Here is a 20,107-nt window from a genome sequence, read left to right on the forward strand (position 1 = left end):
TTCACAACAGATAATTCTTGTTGCATCCCTTCAAAATTTACTATTTTGAAATTTGTAACCTAGATATTATTCCGATATCTACATGCAGCAAAACACATATTTTATATATAAAGCCACTCCCACATTTTTACTACACAATTCATATTAAATTGCCTCTAATCCTGTATTTCAAATAAACTTCTCTCATCAAAATCATCTATATTTAACCATGTTTCAGTTATTTACTTATACTTCTAGTACTACAATTGAAACAATCAAGCCTATCCTTATAAGTATTTCTATACTCATTTCTTGTGCTAAACTTTTCTTTGCATCTTATCTTTCTGAATTCAGTTTTTCCTGGCCATCACCACTGTCTAGTCCCATTTTAAAACTTCCCTTATAGCTAAATTAACAGCCTTAACAAACAAGACAGCCCCTACCCTATTTAAATGTAAACCATCCATTCCAAAATGTGATTTTTATCCACTGAACCGATCCCACAAGTCCAACCTAAGCCTAGTATTTAGCCCTAGTGACTACTTATAACTTCATCCCCACACTTAATTCTAGGTAGTATCCCTGACAAAATTAAGTTACAACCTTTTTCTTTAAATGTCTTTATTAACACTTTGTACTTATTAATTAGCTTCATTCCCTACATCACTAGCCTCTACACACACCACAAAAACTGTATCTCTGCTAGCCTCTTTTATTATATCTGCTGCTCTGACAGTTATATCCTCCACCTGTGTTCCTGGGTTGAATAATCTTATTCTTTTCTCCTTATTTACCCCTATAATACTTCTAATATCTAAGCTGCTTAATGCATTTAGTTGGAAATTTATTGTTCACAAAAAAGTAAATTTTTAATGACATAAATTTTCTTCCATGCCTAAAAATTAATATCTATAAATCATTAACATTTTTCTATAATATATGCAAGGTCTCTTATGAGTGTTCATCAAATGTAAGGTAATTTTATTTTGGTAGCATTTAACATTAGCATCATCTAGTGCTAAATATAAATGACTGCTGTGACTTAATTGCTGTTATTAGCTAATTATTGTATGATTTATTAAAAGGGTGATGGCCATGTATAGTTTTTGAGGATTAATTAGTACAGTTTCTTGCTTTTTAAATTTTATTACTGATGTTATTTCTATTAACAATGAAATCAATCAAGTAGTTCACACAAACTCTTGGGGGATGCACAACCTTCTGCTAGGAGAGCCCAAAAATAACAATGAAAAACAAAAAAAATGAAGATGAGATAGACTAGATTAATGCAATTAACATTTATAACAGAAAAAACTAAATCACACCAGGAGGTCAGCTGGCAACTGTATTTAGTAGTGTTCTTTGTTGCTAGGTTAGGATTGTGTTAGAAAAATAATGGTGAGTTGGGAGGTGCCACTACATACAATTTGGAAACTGCTGATTAGCTGATTAAAAATTAAAGATTTAGGAAAGTCGGTCAGCAAAACAAAAGTTATAAAGTTTTATCAGCTCAGTAGTTATCTGTCATTACCACAGGGAGTATTCAAAACATACTTGCTCTACACATGTATATATAAAGAAAAAACAAATTTTATGTATTCTAAATGAGAGATAAAATGTTGTACATATCCATTAGCAGATCTATGACATGTAAAGACATTAAAATAACATGATTAAACTTAGTCAAGTATAATCTAAATCCCCATACTCTTCATCATCATTAGGAATGTCAAACTTGTCAAACTCAAGCCTGACTTTCTCCAAGTTTTGAGCATCCTCCATACCATAGATGTAGTAGCGACACATAATGTGCGAGTAATACAGGAATGGCCAATTAGGAGAATAAACAGTACCATTGGACTCCTGCTTGCTGAGTACCTTCTGATCACATTCTGGACAGAGGAAACAATCATCTAATTAATATATACCTTAACTTTAATTTTTTGAAATAAATTATCTTATAACACCAAATTTGCTATTTCCCTTTAATTGAAAAAACCAAAAGAAGGAAAAAAGAAGACATTTGATATTACAGAGTTGTTCAAGCCCAAGTTACCTTTTATATCCCATATGTAGTACAAAAATTAAATAATATTATACTCTTATTGAATAAGAGTGTTTGGCTAAAATTATATGGGTAAGTACTAAACAGAAGTCTTGAATATATTTAATTTCCCTACCTGTTCCCCTGATATGCTGGGCATCATTTTTTCCAATAAAGGCTACAGTAAAAAAACAAATAAATATGGCTTACTTAACAACTGTGTAAAATTAAGTGTTAATTACCTTTTTTATACATATACGTATATATATCTAAGCATCTTATTAGTCTACCTACATATACCAAGCTAAATACTTTCAAACATGTTTTATTTTGACTTTTCAAATATAACAGTTAGCAAAAAAATTCATTGTTGATTTTCCTCACCTAAATTTACAAACACTTCACTAAATTCGAAGAAGCCAGAGAATCCTCTGTTTTGTGTATCAGCTGTTCTCTTTAATGTTTTAAACTCTACATACAGATTCTCTGCAGAAGAATACACCATGAGGTTACGTCGCTGACCACAATAAGTTCCAATCAAGGGATCCTCACTTGAACTTCCATCATATACTTTTACATGATCAAAAGGGCAGCTGAACATATAGAAGTATCACAAGACATGTATTAAAAAACAAGTATGTTATTTCATTTCTTAAGAAAAGCTGAAAACCCAATATTTTAACTGCATTATTTCATTTCCCAAAATTAAGATATGATCCATAATGGTTATGTGAAAATGTTCATTTACAGATCAGTTTTCAATTTTTTATGGTATGATTTATGATACCTAATATGCACTTAATATGTTTAATAGTACAAACCTATGATGTTGACAATATTCATAAATATAAAAAGCTAATCCTTAAGGCCTTGAAATTACTAATGGATTATTTATTTAGAAAATAAACAAAAACTCAATAAAATTAGTAAATGTAGCACATCTATATATGACTAAATTTATTTCATAAGACCTTGAAATTAATGTATTTTTTACCAATGAGATATACAGTAAACAGTGTATGAAATACTTCACAAAATGTTTCATGTACAACAATAAAAGTGAAATTTCAAAAATGTTTCCAATAGTATAAAAAAAAGTGAAATTAAAAGTTTTTTCCAGCAGTAAAAAAAACTGAAACAGAAAAATGTTTCCATCAATCTAATAGTTAAATTTTATACAATTGTACATTCCTAGCAAATCCAAAATATTATATATTTTTTACTTAGACGTATTTGTGTATTTGCAAAACTATTCTATTGCAGTAGAAGTTGTAATCAAATAAGAAGTTAGCCTACTACATAATATTTGATTCCCTGAATTTCATGTTTTGGTTACAAAAAAATAGAATAAAAATTTTATGTTTCCAGCAGAATCCAAAAATTAAGTTTCATATATAACTAGTGTGATATTTTACCACTATATGAATGACAATGATAGTAATTACATCTTTCATTTACACTAACAGTTTGTAATGGCACTTCAATTGCTCATTTTGTATGATACATACCCTACAAAGTAAAAAATGCTCTTAATTTGACATATTCCTTTGTATTGAGCAAACCAAAAATAATTTCAAGAATGACATTCAATGATAAAGTTAAATTTAATACAATAACATGGTTCCTTATAAGTTTCCAGTATATCAAAAGCAATAAGTTTTCATCAGTATTTTGTTTGAGCATTTCGTATAATAGTAAATTTTGTACAATAGCTTTTTTAGCAGACTTAGTGTTTAACAGTGAAACTTTTACAGAAGATTTAAATATCAATTAAATTCACTGAAAACCTTTACCCTCAAAATATTCTAATAACACTGCACTGTTATTCACAAAAACACTGAAAATTTAATTTTTATACATACTGAACAATTCGAAACTAATTAGCTTTCTGTCTGCATTAGAAACAAAATTATTAAATCAACATTATGATTTTACTTAATACAAGCCACTGAATATTAAAACTAATGAGCAAAAACTCTTGAGAAATAAACTTGTCAATAAAACTAACCATGCTAGCAACTTACTGAGGTCCTCCATAAAATAAGTCAAAGTCCATGAACTCTACACGGACCCTCTGACCTGCTCCACCTAAAAAGCGATACTGGCAATTTAGGTTTTTAGGATATACTCCAGGATATGTAGGTGAGACAAAACTACCTTCTTTTTTTCTATCATGATATATTGTAAAAGTGCAGACAGAACTAGGTGCTGGTGTGCCAATTTCATACTTGGCTGAAACAATAAAACATAAATTTCAATTTACCAAGAAAAGTTGTTTTGCATGTTTTAGGTTATAGCTTTATTTTTATCTGAATTAGGTTTGTTTCTTAAAAATTTAGAACATTATTCACATAAAAAAGACAATAGCTTAAATGTATGCATATACTATTGTTCCTGTTGTTTAAAATCAGCATTTCTCATGCATTTTAATAGAAGGGACCAGGTCTCTGTTTCTCTGAACTGTCACAGACCCCTAATATACAAGTTAAAAAAAATTATAAATACATGTGAGCACTCTGTTAGTTTTTGTTTGTTTTCATGAAATCCCACAGACTAGCAGTTGAAAAACACTGGTATAAATCATAAAATATTTCTTTCAGAAATAAATTTTTAAGTCATATAAAATTTCATCTGAATTAAACATTTTATTAAATCATAAGTTAACTAAAATGAATGAACATTTTATGAATGCTTTAAACATTATCCATCATGTGATGCTTACCTTAGTAACCCTTAACTCATGCATGAAACTGTAAAAAAGACATCTCAAATGTTTACCATAATTCATCATATTTTTTTAAGAGTTATCGCTGTTCCTTTACCAAGAAATTATTCTGTGTTGTATGAAATGTTATAGCTAATCCATAAGCTTTGTTTATGACACCAAAAAAGGATTATAAGGATGTTCAATCAAATTGAAATCAAGTATTTAGGAAGATGAATGAAACCACCCTCGTCTTGCTGTTTGAATCAATTTTGGACAGCATGGATCAGATATACTGTTTAGTTATTGTTTTAGAAGATTCCTGTGTATCAATCTGGAAAGGTAGCATTGTTCCTTGAACATGACCAATAGAAATATCCAAATATACTCTGTTAACTGCCCCTTTTCTATGAATTACAGCTTGCCATGAGAATGTTTTCTACATCATAACACCAGTTTGAAATGACTGAACTGCAAATAAGGTTGTTTACCTCCTGTTGATTTCCTCTCTATTTTCACTCTACCACAGAGAACAGTGAAATACGATTCATCTCATCTCATTACATGCTCTCAGTCATTCACTATCGATATTCTGGACTCCATTAAGTATAATTAAAACTATGGTTACCTGTCTGTATCAAAATAAATTTTCTTACTAACTGTGCCTCATCACAAAATCAGTCAAATAGGAAAAAGTTTATTGCACGTTAAAAACCTATTAAATTACTCAGTTAGTAAAGGCTGGTAGTTACTTTTTTTTTGAAATGACAGATATATTTTCCTTTGATTGACACTGTTGATGGGCTTTAATGACAAATGCCTTTGAAATGCCAGCTCTCCCTTCATCATCCATGGTAGTTTTTTTTTTTTTTTCCATTACTGTAATTGGCAGAAATGTACAGGTGGAGAAGATATAGGTTTAAAACATGACATTTGATAACAAGATTCCTGCTGGATAGTTACCCACTATGATGATCCACTGATAATAAAAGATATATCTGCTCTTCTTGTCCATTGTCTTTCAGACAAACCATGACATAAATACATATTTGCAATTATCTTGCATATCATATGACCAAACAAATAAATTTTCTAAAAACGTGTGGATTTCATGGCTGTTCTAAATAAACTGGGCCAGTCAGTGTAGTATAAACAAGGCATTTGATGCAAACATATAAAATCACACATGTAATTCTAATATTGGTCCAAACATTACTAAACATAATAAACTAGTTAACAATAAATAATCCAACATAATAAACCTTTCTGGTTAAACTTATTAAAATATAGCTCATAATATTTTGACCAATAACTCTAAAATAGCATTTAAGAACATACTGATATAGATTTCCTTCACTTTTATGTTTTTTCTAATACTTTTAAACATTTTTCTACTTGAACCATTTGCATGTCAAGATAACATAGAATTTTAGTACAAACATAGGATATTGTGTTTATAAATGTAACACAACCACTGAAAGTAGTATAAAATGGCATTCATGATTACTTTTATATATATATATATATATAGAAATATAGAAGTTGAAAACAATTATTATGACTTAGTAAAACTTGATGATGTAAATATTTTGTGTTTCCACATGTCTACATCTAAGACTGTAACAACAGAAATCTTATACTTTGACTTACAAGCATTAACAAACTCATATGTTCCTCGGAAAATGTCTGAAGTTTCAACAGTGACATCTGTATGGAAACCAATGACAAGTGTTTGATACATAGAAATACGAGTGCGAGGTAATATTCTGCCACAGTAGCGTCCTCCAAATGGTGTTTTGATAAGGTCTATTAAAGGATCATCAATCTCAGTATACAAATCGACGAATTCGTTATTGCATCTGGACGGGAAAAAAAATTACTTTTAAGATTTTCTCTTTCTTTAAATTTTTCAAAGGTTAAAAATAAGCAATGACTACCCAAGTATTGTAGAGAGAGTTTTGTTGCTTGGCCTACATGATGCTACGTTGTTTAAACTTTATCCTAATTTTTGATATCTCATATTTACAGTGCATTTTCAATACAGTCTTTAATAATATTTCATTTTAAAACCTAATAATATGAACAAAGTCAGTGACATTCAGAAAAGATAGTACATTAATAAATCTAATTGTACTGAAACACTACAGCCAAACTGTTAACACTTAGAGAGTCACTAATGATTCAGTGACTGACATGCAACATGGTATTCTGTATGAACTTAAGCATATAAGCATTTACAATTTAAAAATAAAACTATTTTAAAACAAGACATACTGTTATTAACAAGTTGTTGCAAATTAATGGCATTGTGATTCTAAAATATACTGAACTCTAATATACATGAATGAAATGAATAAAAACCCTATAACCCAAGTACTTTCAAAAGATGGACCTGTAATAGTTTGCCCTTTAAGACGAAAGGTCAACCTTTCAAAAGAACTTGGGTTATAGGGTTTTTCTAACATGATGAAGAATACATAAATGAAAACATAATGCAGCAAATCAATTGAGAACCTAGGCATTTTATATCAGGAATCCATTACACATCAAATACAATAATAATAAACTACTACAAGGTGCACTCTGAACCCATGTTATAAGACATAAGAATATTCACACCAGGTGCTTCTTGAATGTTTAATACAAAAGATATATTATGAATAGAAACCATTACAAGAAAATATAATACAGAGAAACTTTCATAGCAAATTCTGATATGTGTCAAAGTTAAATAGAGCAAAGAAGATATGCCAAGAAAAATACATTCTAGACACATATTAAAAGATTTACACATTAAAAGAATTAAACTCTACAAAAGACCTGATGAGCTGTTATTAGTAAGTAAGGTAAACCAACAGAAAATGTTTACAAGTTTCAATCTGTCTTATGGGAAATACATCATGAAGAGAAATTGTCATAACATGTATTACAAAATAAAGAGAACAACAAAGAAACTAATATAAGGTAAATTCCAACATGTAACACATTTACAGAATGAAGAACAACTGTAATTCTCTTGTTAGGTCTACTGAACAACCAAACTCTTTGAAGAAAAATAATAAGCATGTCATATAATGTGTTAATATTCACTTAAACAAAACCAGTAAATTTTATTTTCACAATTTATAGCTTTGTTTTAACACCTGTGAATAGTGATTTAAATGAATAAAAGCTACTCAGCATTATTTAGACTAACAAGACCATAACTTACTCAGGTGGAGAGTCCCGTAGATTAAATTTATTGAAAGTTACTTTAACTCTCTCATCCTCTGCAGCTATGAAGGTAAAAATACACTGCCGAGAATGATTCATAGGGTTGAATATTAATGGTGCCTCAAACGTACCATTCTTCCTCCCAACAGCATTACTGATGAACATACGATCACATTCTGAAAAAAAAAAAAAAATTTCTTTGTTTTCTCTGATGCCTAGCTAGTTTAATCCCATGTTTTTGTTGTTCTCTATATTCTTGGATTCAACAACTGATTAAACACAAACTCATATTTCTGTACATGTACTCTAGAAACCCAAATCTTCCAGCTAGAACATGGTTTATGGACACTTAGTTAACCCTCTATATCTAGGCTTCATCATTTTGACCAATCATGTTAATTACAAATCTATACATACACTTAATACATGAAAAGTTCTTGTATCTTCATGAAATTGAGTAAGCTTTTAACAAATATAACAAGTCTTATACAGTATTTATTTTTACTGTCAAAACTAATTCAATTTAAATGTATTACTTTACAGCCATTTAGGTTAGTGCCAAACCAAATTATTTCAGCACAGGAGCTATGTCTAAATACAGCCTCAATTAATCAGCCGTCAAATTACAACCTGCTGCATGTACAAAATATTTCCATGATGTTGAGTATTTTTAATTATGTTTTTTTGTAACTTAAAAAGTTTTTAAATTACACATTTTAATTGCTTTTATAATAAGTAAAAAATATACACAAAAAAGCAACAAACTTAATACTTACCCATAAGTTTTGTGTTATTTTGCTCTCAAAGTCTCAAAAAATGTTTACCAATGTGTCAGCACTTTATCAAATCTTTATTTATTTTAAGTATGTAATTCAGAACAAAAAGTTTTAATACACAAACAATAAACAATGTCCTAAGAAACTATAATTATTTAATTGATCTTCTATTTTAGCTGTATGTTCACTGAAATATTTTCCTTACCTTGCCAAGGTGATCTGGATGATAGCAAACTATAAAAGTAGTGCATAATATCTCAAAACACATTGTACAAATAAGGAAAGCAGTAACTTAAATTATTCTATTTCTATTGGTTATAAATAATCCAATAGCAAATGTCAGAGAGAAATACTGACACTTGTAAAATGTTGTATGGGCTAGGAAGGGTGTGGCATGTGAGTTTCAGCTTATAGAATATGACTCATTAAAGCAACAAGAATAGAGGCCCTAAGTTTTATTTTAGCTTGAGTATATTTAATATTGTAAGCCATCAGAAGCATACAAAATAACATAACAATGGAAAGAAATTCTAAAATTGACAGTTTGAAGAAAATAAATGTCACATGATTCATAAAAATGAAAATTAAGAAATTATTTAAATATTTCCTTTTAAACTTAAGAAATTAAAACTCAAATAATATAAACATCTGAATAATAAATTATGTTTTGATGTCAAATTTGCTGACATACAATTATGATAACATAGGTTAATGACATTTTGAATGTAACTTTTAAAAAGGGTCATGACACGAGCACTATGACCTGCAAGTATACAAATGGTTAACTAGTTTCCCTAAATAATTTCAATCTCTCTAGACTGCAAGCAGACTACACACACAGATTGGATATGATACTCCATTGCATACATTATAAGCCTCAAATCTTATCAAAGCAATTTTACTGAAATTTTAGTCTCCATTGAAGCCAGACGTTGTACAAATTTAGGCATGGCAAATACTGATAAGTCAAGAGAATAAACACAGCAGGTATACACAATCTCAGTATTCATATATGGCAGAAACTTGTAAATTTCATGTTGAGATACAAGTCAGAAAATCCAATGTCTGACACAACAGATACACACAACTAGAGTATCCTTACGTGACATAAATATGATAATCTGGTGAAGAGATGTAATAAACCAAATGATCAGTATATTTAAATACACTAAAAACATGTAATTTCAGCAGTCATGACAGAAACTTGTGACTTCTTCTATTGATGTGACAAATGGCAGAATTAACAAGTTCAGTACCAGTAATGACAGAATGCATTAATATAGTATCTGTCATGGATCCATTTTACATGCAGAAGCTAATAAGTCTGGTAACTACATACACAATACAAACATGTAAATTTAGTATCCAGATATGATGGAAATTTGTGATTTTAGTGTTTCACCCATGACAAATAAAGGTAAACCTATTTTCCTGAAAAAGACCAAAGCATCGGTCAGTGTACAAGCAACACAGAAAAACTGAAACCTAGTGTTCAAAGAAGTTGGTTGGTTGATTGATTTAGTGTTTTATGGCACAAAGCAGCTAGGACATCTGTGCCAAACGTCCGGTAAAAAAGTAAAAGTAAATGTAGTAAAATTCACAAAAGGAAATGAAGGTGAAACAAAACAGCATTGAAAAACATAAATAGCATAAAACCAATGTTGACATCTAGTCTACAATGTTAAGAGAGAAACTAGAGTAAAAGAAGTTGTAAAAGACTTTCCGTAGCATAATGGTAATTATCATAACCTACCAGGAAGACAAACAGGTAAGTACAAGAACCACTGTCAGTCGTCTGAAGTTGGCCTTTCCAGTCCTGGTTCTGGGTTATGTGTCATTACAGCCATTATCAAAAAGTAAAGTAAAGTAAAAAGGTGTTAAAAGACATGCAGCAAAGCTGTAACAATAACTCGCCAGAATGTCTAATTGGTAGTTCAAACAGCAGCGTTAGTCACCTGAAGATGGACTTTCTAGTCCTGGTTTTCACTTCAGTACACGATCAAGGGCAGTTTGTAGTTGCCGCTCAATATATCTCATGTTTGATGACTGACAAGAGATGTGAAATTCATTGACATAGAGCCTGTTTGCAACAGTGAGAGAGAGTTGTTCAGTGATGGCATTAATCTTTATACTGAAAAGTGTGACACTCAAAACACAGCCCTGAGGGACCCCAAGTTCCTGTAAAAAAGAACTGGAAAGTGTCAAACCCACATAAACTTGGAATCTCCTGTCCTTAAAAAATTTTTAATAAAAATGGGTAATTGGCCACGTAACCCATATATATGGAAGTCTTGCAAAATGCCATACCTCCATGTTGTATTATAAGACTTCTCAATGTCAAAGAATATTGATACAAGATGTTGTCATTTGAGAAAGGTTTCTCTGATTGACATTTCAAGTCGAATCAGGTGGTCCATGGTCAAGTGCTGTTGTTGGAACCCTTACTGGGTGGGCGAGAGGAGGTTGTTTGATTTGAGGAACCAAACAAGATGAGCATTAACCATTCTCTCTAATGTCTCACAGAGATAGCTTGTCAATGCAATTGGACGGTAGTTTGAAGGAATCTTGGGATCTTTCCCAGGCTTAGAGAAAGGTAAGATAATAGCCTGGTGCAAAACATTAGGAAAAACATTCTCCTGCCAGATTCGGTTAAAAACAATTAGAAGAATATCAAGAAAAGCAGAAGATAGATGGTGCAGCATGTCATAGTGTACATCATCTGGTCCAACAGATGTATTGCCAGACGGATGAAGGGCCAGTTTCATTTCCACCAGTGTAAAGGGACAATTATAGTCAAAGAGACAGTCAATTCAAAAGAAAAGAGGTGAATGCTCCGCCCAAGTCTTGAAGAACAAGACGGTGGAGGAACAAGCAGAAGTGCTAGATACCCAGCAAAAGTTTTCACCTAAAGTATCGGCGATGCTCTGGATATCAGCTACTTCTTGGCCATCAGAGAGTAAGACTGAGAGGGGGACAGAAGTGTAGTGCCCACTGACCTTTGAACCCTATCCCATATGACTTTGGAACTGGTGGTAGGAGATATGCTAGTTGTGAACTTAATTCAAGATTCCTTCTGGCGTTGATGTCTTACCCACCGAGCATGTGCATGAGCCCCCTAGAAAGAGATGTGGTTTGAAAGTGTGGGATATCTACAGAAAGTATCCCAGGCCCGTTTTTGAGCCTTTCATACCACGTGACAGGCAAGATTCCACCACAAACGAGGATATATTGGAAAACATGTTGAGGTTTTAGGAATATACTGAACAGATGCTTGTATAATACAGTCGGTTACTGCTGCCACAAAGTCATCTGTTGATGGCTGACAGATGATGGCAAGATCAAGTTTTGCAAGAGCAGTGAAAGTGGACCAGTCTACCTGATCCAGCTTCCACCGGGGCATGCGACCATGGCCAGTCTTTCTCAAATGTATAGGAAAATGATCACTGCCTAGTGGATTATTGTCAACCCTCCATGAAGCATGGGAGAATAATGAAGGGGAGCAAACCGAGAGATCAACAGAGGTAAAGGACTGACTAGGTGCATGAAAATAAGTGGAAGAACCAGTATTGAAAAGAGAAAGGTTGTGATTAGAGAGTATACACTCTACAGAGCAAACCCTCCTATCAATAACAATACTTCCCCACAGGGGATGATGTCCATTAAAGTCCCCCAGGATTAGAAAGGGAGATGAGAACTGTTCAATGAGAGCATCAAGGTCTGATTGATTATAGGTCTCTCAAAGTTACAGGTAGAGAGAACAAACTGATGATATGACCCAAGGAAACATTGATGGCTACGGCTTCCAAGGGTGTGTTGAGTGACAAAGACAGGGTGGGCACATGCTGATCAACCAACAGTGCCACTCCTCCATGTACTCATCCATCACACAGCCTGTCATTTCTATTCAGAGAAAACTGCCGAAAGGTGACTGTATCGGCAGGTTTCAGAAATATTTCTTGTAAGGAAAGGCATACAGGATGGTAGGAAGCAATCAGTATTTAGACGTCATCCAGATTAGAATGTAAACATCGAGAATTCCCCTGTATCAAGGTGACCATTTTTATTTATGTGTAGACAAATACTGTCCTTATTCAGGGGAGGTCTATCGACCTCCATGGATCCTGCCCTGGGTCGATTGGGCACATCTTTGTTGTTGGAAGGTGATTCCAGTGAGTGGGGACACGAACAAATGAAAGAGAATGTAATATGAGAAAATGAGGAACAACTGGTGGTACAGATGTTGAAGATTGCTGATCAGAGTCTTCAAAACGTGGTCGTTTACCTATTGACTGTTTTTTCACTATTTTATTTAAATTTTTATTAGGAGAATCCACAGGAAAAAAAGAATTTTGGTGCCCACTGACCCCACCCATCATGGAGCCCTACGAGGGGACACACTACAATGTCAAGCAAGCATACCCAAACACCAGCATCAGATACAATGTCAACAACACCCATTGAGAACTTCCAATACTGGTACTTGGTTGACTCTAGCCCAAGTGGACCAGCCGATTGACCCAATGGGGACCACAAAAAAGCCGTCCCTCTACAGGAATTCAAGGACAAAGTGGTGTGTTAGGGTTGGACTCCTCAACCACCAGGATCCTCTCCTCCCCTTTACGGGTTGCCACACACGGCAAACACATGGGTGGTTTTTTAGATCCCAGAGAAAGTAACACCTGAAAGAACAGAACCTTCTCTGGGAGGTCCCTTCACCACGTACAGGAATCCACACCGAGGGGCTCAAAGAAGTTAGAGGGTTTCCTTTGTCTAAATACTATGGGAGTTCTTAACTTCAGTGACCAGAAATAATAAATAAGCAGGCAAACTCAATTTCCATATGTACACAAGAGAGAGACACATGTCTAACATCAAACCACAACTAAGATATACGAATATATGTTGCGACACATGCATGTTGCTTCAATCCAATATCCATGGAACAGGAGCATATAAAGACAGTTTTAACATACAAGAAAAATTTCTGATTTATGTAAAATCAGTGATCCTACATCTCAAATACAGTGAGACTGAAAGAGCAGTCTTCACTCTAAAAAATTATAATAAAAATGAGATGACAGCAAAAACAAAGAAAAGTCATGGAGCATGAAAATATCATAACTTAAGATTAATATACTGCTGCACTTCTTATTTTTGTTGTTGTTAATTCTACTCAGTGATGACAAAAACTTTGTTTTATACCATGACCTAGGATCTTTATATTCATACTGTAGTAAGTACATAATTCCACACAAGTCCACTAGCATAGTGTATCAAACTTAAAATAATTACAAAGTTTATGTTTGTGTCCATCTCACTCTGAATAATAAGACTGTTTTTAAGCAACTGTTGATCAAATGTAATCAGATAACAGTACAATACTGCAAAAGCTGTAAAATACAGAATTCACGAGTTTGATTATGCTTTCAGATAACAAAACCAAAAACTAATTAACCATACTTTACATTAATAAACACCATCTTAACAAATAATGTTCCTTTTAGAAGGATGTTAGAAATAACAAGCTCTATTTCTAAAAGTACTACAAAAAAAACTAATGAATTTTAATTTGCACACACTCAATAATTACCATGTTCATTCTACTGATAAATTATTATAATGAATACTATTTTCTGTAGTTTATATTTGAGTAATATACATAATGCATTAGCGATATGTATAATGTACATCCTTCAGCAATTTAAACAAAATCTAGTGGAATTCAGGAAGATAATTTTTATGAAACTACCAATATGTTTGAATATCTAATACAATTCCAACACTAACAGATATGTATTGAGTTGAAAATGTAACTGTACTACTATTGGTTGCAAAATAAATGGTATCACATTGTAATTTGCAATGGAGAATTTGCACAATATGTAAGAAATATATAATTACATAACAGTCCAAGCTGCCAATGTTATTGTGGTAACAGTGGTCATGACCACTGTGACTTGAAACTGGAAGTGAAGTTGACAGTTTTGGAATTAAGTTTTAATTTTAAAAAAGCACATTATTTTATTCATATTTTAATTTTGTGAAGCCTGCAAATTTTGTTTTGGGGATATGTTTAAAAATATATCAAAAATGTTGTATTTTATATATGTAATCAGTTTCAACTTAATTAATATTTATCTTACCAATTCTAGAAGTGATCAATTTTGGTTATATATTGTGAACAACATTGCAAAAAATGGCAAAGATTTGTCTTTGTCATAGGATTTTCTAAACCTTCAAACTGGTTTTAGTTCAGGCTACAAAACAATACTTTTTCTAACAATATTCTTTAATAAAATCAATTTATGTTTAACAGATGTATCTTATTTTCAGTAAATTATAATATTTTTTTATTTATGTGCATGAGCTGTTTTAATGAAACAAACTTAACAATAATATTAAAAAAAATAAGAGTTTGTGTCACTTCTGTATCACTAGAGTATTTTGCTGTCACCTACATAATCTCAGAAACTAATAAGTATTACCTGATGTCCTGCCATGATAAAAAGCCTTCTGTACTTTGAAACAAATATAATACAAAACTTAGCACCAAACACTTTAAAATAATATGTTCAATGAAAGATTAACTGATGCTGAGGAGAAAAGATGAAACTGAAGCTGAATAACACCACTGAATCTCAAACTGTGATCAACTTACCATGCTGAGATGGGAATAAAATGGTAACTTTCAGGTCTTTGTCAAACAAATAGATAATTATGTCAACTGCATTTAAATGTGTGAGCTTTACACTTGCTATGCAAAATTTATTTTGTCATTCAAAACACAATTTTTTTATTAACTGCTATTTCATTTTTAAAAAGTATCTTATCCCCTTATATCATACACGATTTAATATCATCTAATATTTACACCATGCTTCACAAGGATGTTTCATAAGTTAATATTACTATATTATATAAATATTACACTTTTTACTTGATCTTGTAAGCATCCTTCTGTATAGACTGTTACCCAATCTAATATCAACACTATTCAACTAATACTGTCATTGTATTTTAAACATACATTTGCACAATACAACATGTAAGATAAATATTGTCAATTTTATGAACTGATTTAAGGACTACTTTATTTCTATCTGAACTTTAAGATATGTAGTCTTTCTCTAAACAATTTACCTAGTATACTGTAACTACAATTCTTTCATATATTATCCCACAAAAAAATTTAAGCCAATGTTATTTGGAATTTGAAGATATTCCAACAAGAAAAAAAAATGCATTGCTTCTTTCTTTCCAAATATTTCTTACTATTCAGTCATGCATACTATTTGTAGTTGTTTAATGTGTGAACAGATATATGTATAAGCTACAAAACTTTCTAGACATCCAGTAATCTCCAAAGAGTTTGAAACAGTACATTACTAAGCATGCAAGCCACAAAACAGTTTACACTAGTTGTACAAAGAAACATTTTATACACAGGAGAGCTGCAGCTGAGTAGCATAAATCTGACATTAAACAGAAGAAGACAAACACAAAGAGTTTAAGGACATACTCGGGGCTCTTGTGGGTGGAGGATGGGTGAAGAGGCTGTGATGCACACCCACACTGTTTGAAGCTGACCCAGACACTGTGAAAAAGGAAGGAGGAAAAAATGAGTTGTTTCAATCAGGATTATTAAAGCATTTCAATCATGCTTTTAGAATTTTAGGCTTTGTGTTTTATAAACATGCTTACTTCTACAAGATGAAAAACACTAACCTACACATTCAAATTTAAACACCATTTATAACCATTTCTCAATTTCCTGTACACAATAAAGAGCAAGAATAACAACTATGCACATTTAAAAGTTACAGTTCCTTGAACAAAAACATGATACTGGTAGAACATATCCAATGTGTTCATTTAAAATAAACTTAGTTTTCATAAAAGTGTTCTATAGTGTTCGAGGTATAGAGTATCTTATACATAGAATGTTTACCAGTTATAAGAGAACAGTTTCACTTCATTATTTATGTAATTTTAGGTAAGTCAACTTAAAAAGAAACCAGATATGGGTTTAGTAAGTTTCGCCAACATAAGAAAAAAACTTTTTTTTAAATTAGCTAAAAAGTTCTTACACTCACTACGTTTTACAAAATGCATCAATATTAGTAAACTATCTTTTGTTCTGAACTTATTGAAACAAAAAAAATTGTTGGTAGAATTTTGCTGAAAATAGTATTATGCTGCCTGAAAATACATTTCACAAGAACTGAAAAATATATTTCAAAATAAAGGTTTGAAATTTTGAGATTATTTTTAAAGTATTCATTCCACTCAAAGCTTTTTTTATTATTTTACCAGGAAGTGATAATGAGAATATTCTACTGATAATAGATTAAGAATATTAATAAATCTTGGTAGCTCCAATGTAATGCATCTATCAAACTTTTGAAACTAGGCATGACAGTTTAAATCCACTACTTCAGATCCACTTCAACTTCAATCAGTTTCTTATGAGTTGTGATAATCTTTAAAACATAAGTTTTTTTTTGTTCACCAAAATGTGGCATTAATAATGGAAACACCAACACACATAATTTGGCTCAATGTTCTCTCTCAAAGTTAGTTTTCTAAGCATTCTATCTTTTAAGGTTTGTTTAACTTACTGAAGCTAAGTAAAAAAGTAATCTGAAGGAACATTTAACAATTTTTTTTCCTTAAATAAACACAGTCAACATCATCACTCACCACTTGCAATGAGATAGGGAACCATAAGAATCATGGACATTAGATGGTATAAACACCAAATTACAGCACCATTTGACTCGGGCTCCTGCCGGAAAGTGTCAGGCATTTTCACGCTCCTAGTAGCTTTGAAAAAGTTAGAATTTATGGTCAAATATATATATTTAATTTTGAAGAAAAAGTTGAAATATTTTATTTTCATGCATGTGCCACTGTGATATCCTCAGTTAAACTAATTTCTGTAACAGCAATCTAGGGTAAATACACTACACAACAGGAAAACCGAAAATCTCTCTTACACAGTGATATTGTTAAAACTAACTGAATTTGTACTACAAATAAATGGACTGGACACAAAATATGATTCAAAATAAAACAGTTTTACTCCTAAAATACAAATCAACCAGTTTATGTACTTTGTCTTATGTACAATAGACAGACACCTTTCACTAATCTTTATCACATGTGCTAAAATTAAATAACATACCAAATTCTGAAATTATTTAAATATGGTATTTACATTAAAATAATTGATGCACAGTAGAAATATTTATCTTAAAGTGAGAAAAACTGCACAAGTGAGTATACAGAGGCTTCAGTAGATTTAGATAAAATGGATGTGGAAACAGTCAAGCTTATTTCAGTATAAATATACTCTAGTACTTATTAGATAAAACATCTTCTTTAGTAAATATTTAGTTTTGTGCCAACTACTTGTAGCCAATTAAAATTCTCGTCCTCTAGGCCACCGCCCTATCCCTCAACTTATTTAAGAAATAATGTGGGCCATTATATACTATAATATACTCCTCCTATTTTCAGCATACCTGTGTTGAGGAGATAACAGTTACTTAAAACAACTTATCCTTCTCCTTGCATGCTGACTTGTGCAATTTCTCAATAAAGTTATCATCACAAGCAAAATAAACAGGAATTATTAGATATAACTGCTCATATTATCCCTGAGAATATAAACAGAGAAATAGAGTTGATATTATAAAAGTTGCTTACTCAACCTGCCCTTCAGCATACCTTGGTCAATAGAAAAATATTATACACTACAATGTATACAACTCTATGAGAAATACAAATTAAATACAAGAAAAATCATTTGTCACTCAGCATTTTGATCACTTAGTTTGGTTTATTTTGAATTTCATGCAAAGCTACATGAGGGCTATCTGCATGAGTCATCTTTAATTTAGTGGTGATAACCTAGAGAAAAGACAGCTAATCACCACCCACTGCCAACTCTTGGGCTACTCTTTTACCAATGAATAGTGGTATTGACTGTCCCATAATAATGCCCCCATGGATGAAAGAGCGAGCATGTTTGATTGGACTGAGATTCGAAACTGCAACCCTCAGCATATGAGTTAAATATCCTAACCAGGCTTGATCACTTGGAAAACAGAAAATTATATTATACTACTCAGTAAAATTTTGCTTGTGGAATAAGTGTACTGATTAAGTTAAGAATGTGAAGTTACATCATAACATACAGCAACTCTTATTTTATTTTTATGGACCTTTTGCATAAGTAAGCTTGGGCCCCATTATACCATAACCTAAAATATAAGGACAACAAATCCATTGCTGGTCCACCTGGGTCACCACATTCAATAACCTAACTTTAAAAGAAAACAAACAAAAACTCAAAAACAACCCTTTTATTTCAAATACTTATCAAGTCTTCTCTTAAACTTCCTTAACTTTACTATATCATTCACATATCAATGCAACCCATACCAGAGGTCAACCACCCTGTTGTAAAAATACAACTGTCTTAGCTGAAGATGACTTTTATACTATGTATTTATATTTGTGACCAATGTTCCCTCTAATTGTTTCAGTCCATGTGAGGAATAAATTATTTCATGTGTATTAATAAAGGCAATGTGCAAATGTGTACTACCATTTTTTTTAGGGAGGGAGGTTAGTTTTAGAGCTTCAACTCTATTGGATTATTAAGCCACCATGCAATGTTACCAACTGGTTATTTGAGTATTTAGGCCTATCAACTGCCAGAGTCAATTAGGCTATCAACATGTTGAAACTACTCATCATTACTGAAGATCAACATGTTGAGACTACTCATCATTACTGAGGATTTGCATGGCTGAAATACTGAAGTGTATGGCATGTGATTGGTTGTTGTGCAGCCACAGAACTTAAAGGGAAGACTCTTCCCTATTCCCACCATTCTTGTCATTAAATACCAAAAGATTATGAATTAACAGATAGTGCAAAATAGTGCCAAATGGATCAACAAAAATAGACAAGAAGAGTAGAGGGGAACAACACAAACAGTATAACAGAAATACTACACGTTCAGAGAAAACTGATGGATAAACAAGGAACGAAACAAATGTCACACACGAAAATGAAGGACAGCTCTTCTGGATGAAAGAAAGATGTATGAGGTTGTAGCAAGAGTAACCAGGGCTGATTCAGAGGAAGAAGTGCACTGAATAACATTTGGAGGAGAAGAGTAAATGAAGTAAAGCCAACCAAAATAGGGCTAACAACAAGAGTCTAAAAAGATTATCATAAAAGAAAGTCAAGACACATGGAAGAAAGATAGAAAGATGAGAATAGTCATTGCTGAAGCCATCCAAAGCTGAAGCAGATGGATGAAGTACCAAGGACCAGAAGAGGAGTAGTTTGACACTGAGAGAAGCAGTGAAGTCATCA

At 32.0% G+C, this 20,107-nt stretch overlaps 1 protein-coding gene across 5 annotated transcripts in view; it reads right to left on the bottom strand.

Annotated features, from left to right (window-relative positions):
* Window positions 1–20,107, bottom strand: part of LOC143229243 (CUB domain-containing protein 2-like) — an 83,549-nt gene that overhangs the window by 20,970 nt on the left and 42,472 nt on the right. For 4 of the 5 annotated variants that reach the window (XR_013015760.1, XM_076461297.1, XM_076461299.1 and 1 more), the window contains exons 2-9: window positions 17,417–17,539; window positions 16,236–16,310; window positions 7,939–8,116; window positions 6,378–6,586; window positions 4,048–4,255; window positions 2,408–2,616; window positions 2,160–2,201; window positions 1,688–1,871 (exon numbers count right to left, since the gene is read on the bottom strand). Coding sequence is in view for 4 of the 5 variants with exons in the window: in XM_076461297.1 (XP_076317412.1) it covers window positions 1,688–1,871; window positions 2,160–2,201; window positions 2,408–2,616; window positions 4,048–4,255; window positions 6,378–6,586; window positions 7,939–8,116; window positions 16,236–16,310; window positions 17,417–17,522 (1,211 nt within the window). In the remaining variant the exon portion in view is untranslated. The remainder of the gene's footprint in view (window positions 1–1,687; window positions 1,872–2,159; window positions 2,202–2,407; window positions 2,617–4,047; window positions 4,256–6,377; window positions 6,587–7,938; window positions 8,117–16,235; window positions 16,311–17,416; window positions 17,540–20,107) is intronic. The other variant, XM_076461300.1, reaches the window with a different exon arrangement.

The sequence above is a fragment of the Tachypleus tridentatus genome, chromosome 10, assembly GCF_004210375.1.
Source record: "Tachypleus tridentatus isolate NWPU-2018 chromosome 10, ASM421037v1, whole genome shotgun sequence".
NCBI lineage: Eukaryota > Metazoa > Arthropoda > Merostomata > Xiphosura > Limulidae > Tachypleus > Tachypleus tridentatus.